This window comes from Sorex fumeus, unplaced genomic scaffold (genome assembly GCF_029834395.1).
Source record: "Sorex fumeus unplaced genomic scaffold, SorFum_2.1 ptg000087l, whole genome shotgun sequence".
Classification (NCBI taxonomy): Eukaryota; Metazoa; Chordata; class Mammalia; order Eulipotyphla; family Soricidae; genus Sorex; species Sorex fumeus.
Window position 1 is genome coordinate 6,283,024 of NW_026606144.1, and position 10,009 is coordinate 6,293,032.

Genomic DNA, 10,009 nt, shown 5'->3' on the forward strand with positions numbered 1-10,009 from the left:
CGCAGCGATCGCTGGGACCCGGTCATCGCGGGAAACCGGCTGCGCGGGGCCGCTGGACAGCGGTCGGGCCCACGCCCGGGCTGCAGCGCCAAGTCTCCGCGCAGCGCGCGCGATTCAAACCTCGCTCTCCCCAAACTTCCTATCTAGTGTTTCCGAGCTCCGGGGAGTCCGCAGCACGGCCGACCCCGGGCCCCCCCGCTTTCCCCTGCGAGGAGAACGACAGCAGCATCAGAGCCCCGAGCGCCAGCCCTGGCCGCACCCCCGTCGGCTCGGGATGACGCTCAGCCCACCCGGCGCAGGGAGGAAGCAGCACTTGGATCCTGGCCCGCGGCGGCGCGCTCACGGAGCGGCGGGGTTTGGTCCTCGCGAGCCACCGTGGCGCGCTCCAGGCGCGCGGAGCCAGCTTGTCCCTCGGCGGCCGCCGTGCGTCCGTTACGTGGCAGCGGGCGGCGCCGGCCAATCGGCGGCGCCCGCATCAGCCCCCGCGGGTGGCGCCGCCGGAAGGGGCGGGGCGGCGGCGGTGGCGGCGGCGGCGGCGGCGGCGGCTCCGGAGGCCGCACTCCCGCTCGGGCCCACCATGGTGACGCTCGCCGAGCTGCTGGTGCTGCTGGCCGCGCTGCTGGCCACGGCCTCCGGCTACTTCGTGAGCATCGACGCGCACGCCGAGGAGTGCTTCTTCGAGCGGGTCACCTCGGGCACCAAGATGGGCCTCATCTTCGAGGTGGCCGAGGGCGGCTTCCTGGACATCGACGTGGAGGTGCGGGCGCGCTGCCCGCGGCGGGCGGGGACGGGACGGGACGGGACGGGACGCGCCGCCGCCGCCCGCTGCCCTCCGCCCGCTGCCCTCCGCCTCCTGCCCCCTGACCCCTGCCAGCCGCTGCCGTCCTCCGCTCGCTGCCCTCCGCCCCGCGTTGCCCCTTGCCCGCCGCCGCCCGCCGCCCCGCGCTGCCCGCTGCCCCGCGCTGCCCCCTGCCCCGCGCTGCCCCCTGCCCCCAGCCCCCCCTGCCTGTCGCCCCGCTGCTCCGCGCTGCCCGCTGCCCCCTGTCCCGCGCTGCCCCCTGTCCGCCGTCACCCACCGCCCCGCGCTGCCCGCTGCCCTCTGCCTGCCGCGCGCTGCCCCCGTCCCGAGCTGCTCGTTGCCCGCCGCCCACTGCCCCGAGGTGCCTGCTTCCCCTTGCCCCGCGCTGCCCACCTCTGCCCGCCGCTGCCCCGTGTTGCCCGCTGCCCCCTGCCCGCCGCAGCCCGCTGCCTCCTGCCCCGTGCTGCTCACTGCCCCGCGCTGCCCCGAGCGGCTCATTGGTGGCGGCCCTGTGCCCAGGCTTTGGACCCCGCACAGGTGGCCGGAGTGTCACAGACTTTCTGGGGCGGGCCGGGGTGCCGGGGTGGGTCCGATTCTAGGCATCGGATCCGGAGCCTCCCGGAATGTCACCGCTGAGACCCCAGGAGTACACCTGCCCGAGGCCCATTCCCCCCCCCCCCCCAGGGGCGGTGATTGAGGCGCCCAGAGCAAGGGACAAACTGACCCGTACCCTTCAAGATCGTCTCCCCCTTGCTAATTTTAATTCAAAAAAATAATTCTTTTTTTTTTAGGAAACCAGGTGTAATGATATATGACAGTCACGCGTTAGTGTGATGCAGTTGAAGCGTTTCTGTTTGGCCAGAAGTATCGGTTGATTTGGGCCAAATTATACCACGGGAAGCCAACACTGAGGAGTGACTTTAGATGGGCTGGAAGGAGGGCGGGGGCACACGGTGGCCTTTCACTAGACACCGACTTGAGCCTCTTGACTAGTGGGATCGGCCTGGTCCATCTCGTCCAGTTCTTTCCCGTGTCCAGCACACCCTCCCCCAGCTCACAGTTGGTGGCCAGAGTAACTTAGGACTGCAGCTTGAGCAAGGGTCTTGGCACCCAGGGGCTCCTCTCCCTGGGGTTTTGCAGTGACCAGCCACGAGCGCCCACGGTGGTGGTGCTGGTGGTAAGGAGGCAGCGTGGGCACTCCCTGTGGAGGCCTAGTTCCTGTTTCATTTTTCTTTTTTTTTGCTTTTGGGGTCCACCCAGCGATGCTCAGGTTCCTCCTGGCTCTGCACTCAGGAATTACTCCTGGTGGTGCTCGGGGACCATATGGGATGCTGGGGATCAAAGCCGGGTCGGCCGCGTGCAAGGCAAATGCCCTACCTGCTATGCTATTGCTCCAGTTCCCAGTTCCTGTTTCTGAGGGGTGTTCGCCTAAGGCCGACCAGCAAGACCTTCCTGGTTCCCAGGCGCTTCCCAGTGCGCCACCTGCGGCCTTCGCGCTCAGAGCTGAGGCCGGTCTTCTGGGGTCCCTTAACACGTCTCTCTCCTGCTGCAGATCACGGGGCCGGATAATAATGGGATTTACAAAGGAGACCGGGAATCCAGTGGGAAGTACACATTCGCTGCTCACATGGACGGGACGTACAGGTTCTGCTTTAGCAACAGGATGTCCACCATGACTCCCAAAATAGTCATGTTCACCATCGACATCGGGGAGGCCCCCAAAGGCCAGGACATGGAGACGGAAGGTGAGCGGGTCAGGCCAGCGGCCCACTCTGAATTCCTGTTCCAGAGTCACCCGCTCTCCGTGACCACGACCCTTTCATGGATGATATACTTTTATTTGTCCAGATCTTTCGGTTTCTGCAAGATTATGTTCGTGTTTTAGTCCTTTAGTTTACAGGCCTTTTCTGGCAACCAGTGTTATCTCAACTTTACCTCATAAGCATGTAGGTTGTGTGTGACCCAGCAGTAGCGTGAGTCTGCTGACCTTGGTGTGTATAGGTGTGTTGGGCCCTATAGATGACCCGCCAAGCTCCTTTCAATTTCTGTGTGTTTGTTTTCCGTTTTCCCTTAGGTGGAGGCGACAGCTGGGATGGTATGTGGACTGCTCTCCTGGATTTTTGCAGACTTGTTTGATTCTAATTCTTGCTTTCCTTCTAACCTGAGTTTGTAGCATGAGAGTGGTTTTTTTCCTCTGGAAAGAAAAATGCAACTAATTGGAGTTTTAAAGGCATTGTTCTTATTTGATCACCAGAGAGCTAGGCTAGGTCACTTTAGATTAATAGCCTTGGCAACACACTCATTGACTTTGTAATAGTAATTCGTTGTTTGACATGAGGCCCTGAAGGGTCAAAAGGACCCAGCGTAATTGTGGTCTGAGCAAACAGGGTGTTGACTGTGTAGGAAGCAGGTTCGTTTGCCATTATTCCATGTTTCTAAGGTGGGATTTGGAAACACAGGCTGGCCGTGCCAGGACCGAGTGTTGTGCCTAAGCCCGTCAGCTATATGTTTGGTCATGTTTAATTTTTATTCTTCACCTGACCAGTGGTGAACCCTGAATTGATTTTTCTGGATAAATTACAAGGAGTCTCTTGGGTCTCTCTCCCTCCTGACCCCCGTCTCCCTCTCTGCACCTGCCCACCTGGCCCCTGCAGTCTGGCAGCTCAATAATTTTGTGATAATATATTAGCCCTAGATGTTTGAATAATTTGAGCACTTGCATGATAAAGAAGGTGGCTGTGTGGCTGTGTTAGATTTTGAAATTGGAAAGTTTAGGGAATTTGTACTAGTTAGTGATTCATGGTTTTCTTTTTCCTTTTTTTTTTTTTTTTGTGGGGGGCATACCTGGTACTGTTCAGGGCTTATTCCTGGCTCTGCTCAGGGATCACTCCTGGCAGTGCTTGTGTACCATATGGGGTGCCAGGGATTGAACCTGGGTCTGCTGCATTAGTAATTCTTTTTTTGTTTTTGGACCGCACCTGGCGGTGCTCAGGGCTTACTCCTGGCTCTTTGCTCAGGGATCACTTCTCCTAGGACTTGGGAAACATACGTGGTACTGGGGATCAAACCTGGGTTAGCTGCGTGCAAGGCCAGTGCCTGACCTACTGTACTCTGACTTTTAGTAACCCAGTGAGGGTTTTGATGAGTTTCGTGTTTATTTAGTGGAGGTCAGACTTCCCTAAAGTGAGGCGCGTCTTTTTGTCTTTTTGGGTCACACCCAGCGATGCTCAGGAGTTTCTCTGGCTCTGCACTCAGGAATTACTCCTGGCAGTGCTCGGAGGACCATATGGGATGCTGGGAATCGAACCCAGGTCAGCCGCGTGCAAGGCAAATGCCCTCTCCGCTGTACTATCATTCCTCTCCTCTTTTTTCATTTTTTTAAAAACAAATTTTGGGGGGATTTGGGCCACACTCAGCAATGCTCAGGGTTTACTCCTGACTATACACTCAGAAATTATTCCTGACGGGGCTTAGGGAACCATATGGGATGCCCGGGATTGAAGCCGGCTCTGCCCTCCCCGCTGTGCTCTCTCTGGCCATCTTATAAGTCTCAGGGACGCTCTTCAGGGTCATGTCCAGGGTCACGCTTGGCTGATTCTCCGGAAAGTGAGGGTTTTGATGAGTTTCGTGTTTATTTAGTGGAGGTCAGACTTCCCTAAAGTGAGGCGCGTTGGCTTGGGAGTATTGAGCGCTGCCTTTTGGATCTTCTAACTGCTTTTGCTTCTTTATGTTGCTGAATGGCAGCCGCCGGTCACGCTTCCCTGATAGCAGTGGTTCTAGAGTCAGCCGTGCCTTCTTGCGTTTCTTCCCCCAGCCCGTGGGAGGCACTGCAGTGAGCCCTGCTGTGATACCCCCACTGGTGCTTGGCCTGCGAGGGTCACCGGGAAGTGCCCACCTGGCCTCTGGTGGCCGGGCTCCTGTGCTCTCTTAGGAAATTCAGAATTCTGCCTTGTGTGAGGCCTGGGTCCCACCCCCTCACTGCAAAGTCCCCTGAGCCCCACTGGGACTGACTCCTGAGCATGGCTGTGGCCCAGAGAGAGAAGAATCTGGCAGTTCAGGATTCCAGACGGGGCCTCATCTTGGCAGTGACGGAAGAGACCCTTCTTTGGGTTTTCGATTTTGGGAACAGTCCCTGTGGTCCTCGGGACCATGTGCGGTGCCAAGGATAGACCCTGGGTCAGCCGTGGACAAGGCCGGCACCCTCCCGGCTGTGCTCTCTCAGCCCTGAGGAGACCGTTTCCTGGCCGTTTTGTGTCAGCACTGCCGTAGCGGGCTTGGGCAGCATGGCTCAGTGCTGAGAGCCGGGCTCACCGCCCCTCCTTGATGTTGGAAGTAGCTTGTGTGGCTGCGTCTGATCTGTTGGGTTTGGCTCGCATCTGGTGTGCTTCGGGTCTGCACCTGCCTTGGTGCTCAGGGTCACTCCTGGCTTGCTTAGGTCACCGGTGGGACTAGGGGTTGGAAGCAGGGCTGCTCTCAGCAAAGCCTTTGCACCGCCCTCTCAGCCATTTCTCAGCCTTCTGACATGTTTCGTTTATTGTATTTTGTTTTGGGGCCACACCCAGAGTTGCTCAGACACCACTCCTGGCAGGGCTCAGGGAGCCATATGGGGTGCTGGGGACGGAACCCCAGTTAACCATGTGTGAGGCCAGCACCCTCCCCGCTGAACTGTCTCTCCAGGGTTAGGGTTGTTGTTGCTGCGGTTGGTGGTAAACATTGTGTGTTCCCTAAAAGAGGAAAGTTGAGACTTTTAATTACCTTAAAATTAAATTGTCATTAGCCTTTCAAAGTACCGTTTCAGGGCTGGAGTCCAGCGAGGAGGGCGTTTGTCTTGCATGAGGCCGACCCAGGTTCAATTCCCAGCATCCTAGATGGTCCCCGAGCACCACCAGGAGTAATTCTTGAGCACAGAGTCAGGAGCAACCCCTGAGCATCGCTGGGTGTGACCCTCTCCCCCAAAACAAAACAAAACACCCAAAGTACCGTTTCAGCCATTTCTAAAAATAATTTTCTTAGAGTGCCTTCTCTGAGGTATATTCTTGCTGCTTTCTAAATATTTTTTCAAAAAGAAATGACCAAGTGTGTGCCAATCTGTTCTGAAATTCCTCCGCAGCTCACCAGAACAAACTGGAAGAAATGATCAATGAGCTGGCGGTGGCCATGACGGCGGTGAAGCACGAGCAGGAGTACATGGAGGTTCGGGAGCGGATCCACAGAGCAAGTAAGTCGGCCCGCATCCGCGCTGGCGCGTGTGGTCTGCACTGGGGGCTTCGTGGACAAAATCAAATGAAAGCTTTACAAATGACGCAGCTCCTAGTAGATGCTAGTGGGGTTTTTCACTGGACGGTTTAGTGGGGGGTCTCTTAGTTTCCCTCGCACCTTCTCTAAGGGCTGGAGGGAAGTGAAGTGGGTGAAGCACTTTCCCTGCCTGTGCCAGTCCTGGCTCCATCTCGGCTGTTCGTTCCCCTGAACACGCGGGGGTGGTCCCTGAGTACAGAGGAATAGGCTCTGAGCGTCACTGAGCAGCGCCCCAAAGCCAGGCCAGAAGATTCTGTCTATGGGCTCCCTTCCGCTCTGTGGGGGACGGAGGGCTGCATGGCCCAGGCCTGAGGACATGCAGCATGTAGGCCGCGACGGCCAGCTCTCTCTGCCCCGGTGTCATCCTAGTCCGGCGTTTCTGGGGGTGTGCTGGGGGTTTGGACCTTCCTCTTGTGCTCAGTGGTTGTGCTCGGAGCAGCTCCTGGGTTGCTGCGTGGACCTTGGGCTCGGCCCCCTGCTCGGTGAGCCATGGCGCCACATCCAGGCCCAGAGTCTGGCCCTGCGGCCTCTCTCCAGCTGCCCCGAGCTGGCCCTCCCGCTGCCAGGGCTCAGGGTGTGGACGGGCACAAGCACACGTGCCTTGACCTTGCTTCTTCCTCCCGGCCCTGGACGGGGCCGCAGACCTCACTGTGCCCCGAGAAGACGGGTCACGTCACCTGGCAGGAGATAGTCGCTCTCCTGTGGGGATGAGCCGCACTGGCGACCACAATTCCCCCCGCCTCGAGTGGGTCCCTCCTGGGCCACTGCTCTTCTGTGGGGGAATGGCATAGAAATGGCACCTCCAGCTGGGCCCGAGGCTGTTCCTGGGGTCGAATCCAGATGAATGCCTTGCGGGCAAATGCTTTAAGCCTGTTCTGTCCCGGCCCAAGTCTCTCGATCTCCTCTGAACCTGCTCGCCATGGGCGTCTTGGGCACCAAGCACGCAGCAGGAAGGGCCGCAGCACACCCAGGCCACTAGACTGCTGTTAGTGGGGTGCTCTTAGGTTTCTCAGCCTTCCTTAAAGGACTGGAGGGACCCCCTTAGGAGGGAAGGGTGCAGCCCTCCTGGTGGTGGTGATGGTGGTCGTGCAGTGCCAGGACTCAGTCCAGGTCCCGGGATTAAGACTGTGCTCGAACCCCTGAACCACTTCCCAGCTCAGGAGAAGGAGGGCTTCTTTCTGCAAGTGTCAGGGGATATGTTTTTGTTTTTGTTTTTTTTTGCTAAACAAAGTTTTATTTTAAGAGCTTAAAGAAATACTAGGGGAGAGAAAGGAAGAGAGATATACTTGTTTACGAGAGAACACGGGCTTCTCGAGGGAGAAAAAAACCGAGATAAATAAATATTTTTTTACATAGTTGCTTAATCTTTTGACACACTTCTCACCAGTTTTTCTTTCAGACAATCCTGAAAGGCTAGAAATTGGTACTAAATATAGCAAAAGTTAACTCCATGTTATAATTCGCCTTAAATTTCAATGTTGATAGCATTCTGGTTACTCTTTCTGGGCATTCTTGTTCAAAAAAAATTTTATTAAAATTTACTTGGTGTGTGGGTGGTGGGGGGGCAAGAGAGGCATACTTGGCCTCTGCAGAGACTCCGGTGCTCAAGGACTCTGCATCACAGTGCTCAGGCCGACCTGTGAAGCCTGTGCTCCCGTCTGTGGGGGACTCGGACCCACACTCAGCTCTTCTAGCTCTCTCTTTGCCCCCCAAATCTTTTTCATTTTGGCTGTTATTTTGGAAATAATATTTGAGTCCTATCTGTCCAGTAGCTAGTGCATGTGTTTTTGCACAGATTGTATGTGCAAACCTATGAAAATAATGGTAAGCATTTGGCTGATAAATATTGTCACTCTATTGCTGATTATTGTTTTGGTTATTTGCAGAAGTATTAGACACGACCTATAATTTGGGGGCTCAGGGGCAGGGAGTTGACAGGGGGCTGGTGCGCCGGCAAGGAAAGGCACTGATGTTTCTGGCTGGTGTAGGTTATGCTGTGTGTATAATTCTGATCTTGAAGTAATCTCTCATTTTTTCAGTCACTTTTCAGGTTTAACAAAAAAGCATCATGATGGGGTTACGGGCACTGCAGTGTTGGAGGTGGAAGAATGGGTAGCGTTTTAGTTCTAAAGCGGGGCCTTGGCACCTCGCACTTCATTGTGCTTGGGAAGGGGGATTCCGGATCCATCCTCAAAGTTCCACTGAAGGGGCCAGAATGTGGCTCATGAGAAAGCCTGCGGCCTGGGTTGGATTCCTGGCGCTTGTAAAAATAACGGCCCATGTACATCTAGAGTTCTCTGCCGTCTCCTCACTTTGCGTTGTTTGGAAGCGAATGAACGTGTGTAGTCCTGCGCCCCTGTAGACGGGGCGTGACGCCTGTGCTTTCCTGGTTGTTAAATTGTGTTTATTTGTCCTCACAGTCAACGACAACACAAACAGCAGAGTGGTCCTCTGGTCCTTCTTTGAAGCTCTTGTTCTAGTTGCCATGACATTGGGACAGATCTACTACCTGAAGAGATTCTTTGAAGTCCGGAGGGTTGTTTGAGAAGCCGCCTCCTCGGGTCCCAAACTCAGTTCACTGTTTACCAGACATCTTGGTTAGAGTAATGCCATTAGTTTCTCTGTTTTAATTTTCTGAACTGTACATTCACAGCTTACTTTTTTTTTTGTGATTAATAGATACTGGGGAAAAACACCTTTTTAGGAAAGTTACGGTGAAAAATTGAGATTTGATTGGCATCATTTCTTATTTGAATTCTGCTTCCATTATACAGAGCCTTTCAGAACGCCAACAACACAGATGAAATGCAGGCATATAGTCCTCACTGCTTTTCTCCTTTAACGACAGCACATGCAGTTTGGTGAGGATAGTACTTGATCCATGGTACTTTACTAAGATGGCTGCATTCTTTGGATCCTTTCCCTTGTTATTCAAGTCATTCAAGATTCGTCTTGTTGAGTCCCTAGAGAAAGAACAGTCTGAATCTTGACCTTTTCTTCCCAGCCCGATGGCATATATCTTTGAAATTTGCTAGCAGGCTGGAACTTTTCTACTTCATCTATTTTCTTTTTGCCTTAGATAAGACCACGGCTCAGCATTTTCCCCTAAATTTTAATTTTGAACTTTAGGACTCAATCACCTCCATTTAAATTGATGACCCAAGCAGGTCATAACCGTGTTTCGGTTCTAACCATCGTACCAGTCTCTGCTGAAGCCTGTTCTTGGGTGTCCAGCGGCCAGGGGCTCTGTGTGCTAGTCCTGCCACCCCGTCCTCTCCACTTGCCGGCGGGAGGTCTGCCTTCGTGATGTTGGAAAAATCTGGATTTCTGATGCCAAAGGGTTAAAGCCTCTAGGATTTAATTGCAGTGATACACAGCCACTATTTTATTTTTCATCAGTGGCATTTTGGCCACTGTTCAGTTAAGGTACTGAGCAAGCACTATCAGTACTAGGGGGTTTGTTTTTGTTTTATTTCTTGGGTCTTTCTTTTTTGGCACATGTGAATTTTGTTTTGTATAAGACAGAACGAGTTTCTTTTGATCTCTGATGATGGGTTTAAAATTTAAGGTGTAGCTGGTTTCGGTGTGGGGTGATCCAGGATTATGTTGTGACTGATGTATATTAGTTACTTGTACATTTTTTTTGGATCTTTGCAAGGGGAAAACTACAAGTAACGAGTTTTATATAATTAATTTAAATTTGTTACAGGTTTTCATGTTCAGGATAAACAATTTTTCAACCTTGGGTGAAATCCTTGCAACAGTTTAAGGTGATCGTTTTTACCTCTGGACAACTGTTGCATGCCAATTTGTGTGTGTGAAACACTTCAAAATTGAATAAAAAGATGTAAATTTAAAATTGGTTGTAATCTAATCTGCCCCAGGTTCAGTAAATAAACAGTTCTTTTAAAAAAG

General features: G+C 53.8%; 1 protein-coding gene across 1 annotated transcript; it reads left to right on the top strand.

The window, feature by feature from the left end:
• Positions 1–496: 496 nt before the first annotated feature.
• On the top strand, positions 497–10,009 carry TMED2 (transmembrane p24 trafficking protein 2). Its single transcript, XM_056131394.1, has 4 exons — positions 497–757; positions 2,352–2,544; positions 5,910–6,017; positions 8,515–10,009. Exons 1-4 carry the CDS (start codon positions 578–580, stop codon positions 8,637–8,639), a joined length of 606 nt encoding a protein of 201 aa, XP_055987369.1. The 5' UTR covers positions 497–577; the 3' UTR covers positions 8,640–10,009.

Bases quoted from the DNA above. Each gene is read 5' to 3' on its own strand.
- TMED2 (XM_056131394.1), top strand. From the start codon at position 578: ATGGTGACGCTCGCCGAGCTGCTGGTGCTGCTGGCCGCGCTGCTGGCC. The intron at 758-2,351 runs GTGCGGGCGCGC...CTCCTGCTGCAG, and splicing joins TCCTGGACATCGACGTGGAG to ATCACGGGGCCGGATAATAA. The intron at 2,545-5,909 runs GTGAGCGGGTCA...ATTCCTCCGCAG, and splicing joins CCAGGACATGGAGACGGAAG to CTCACCAGAACAAACTGGAA.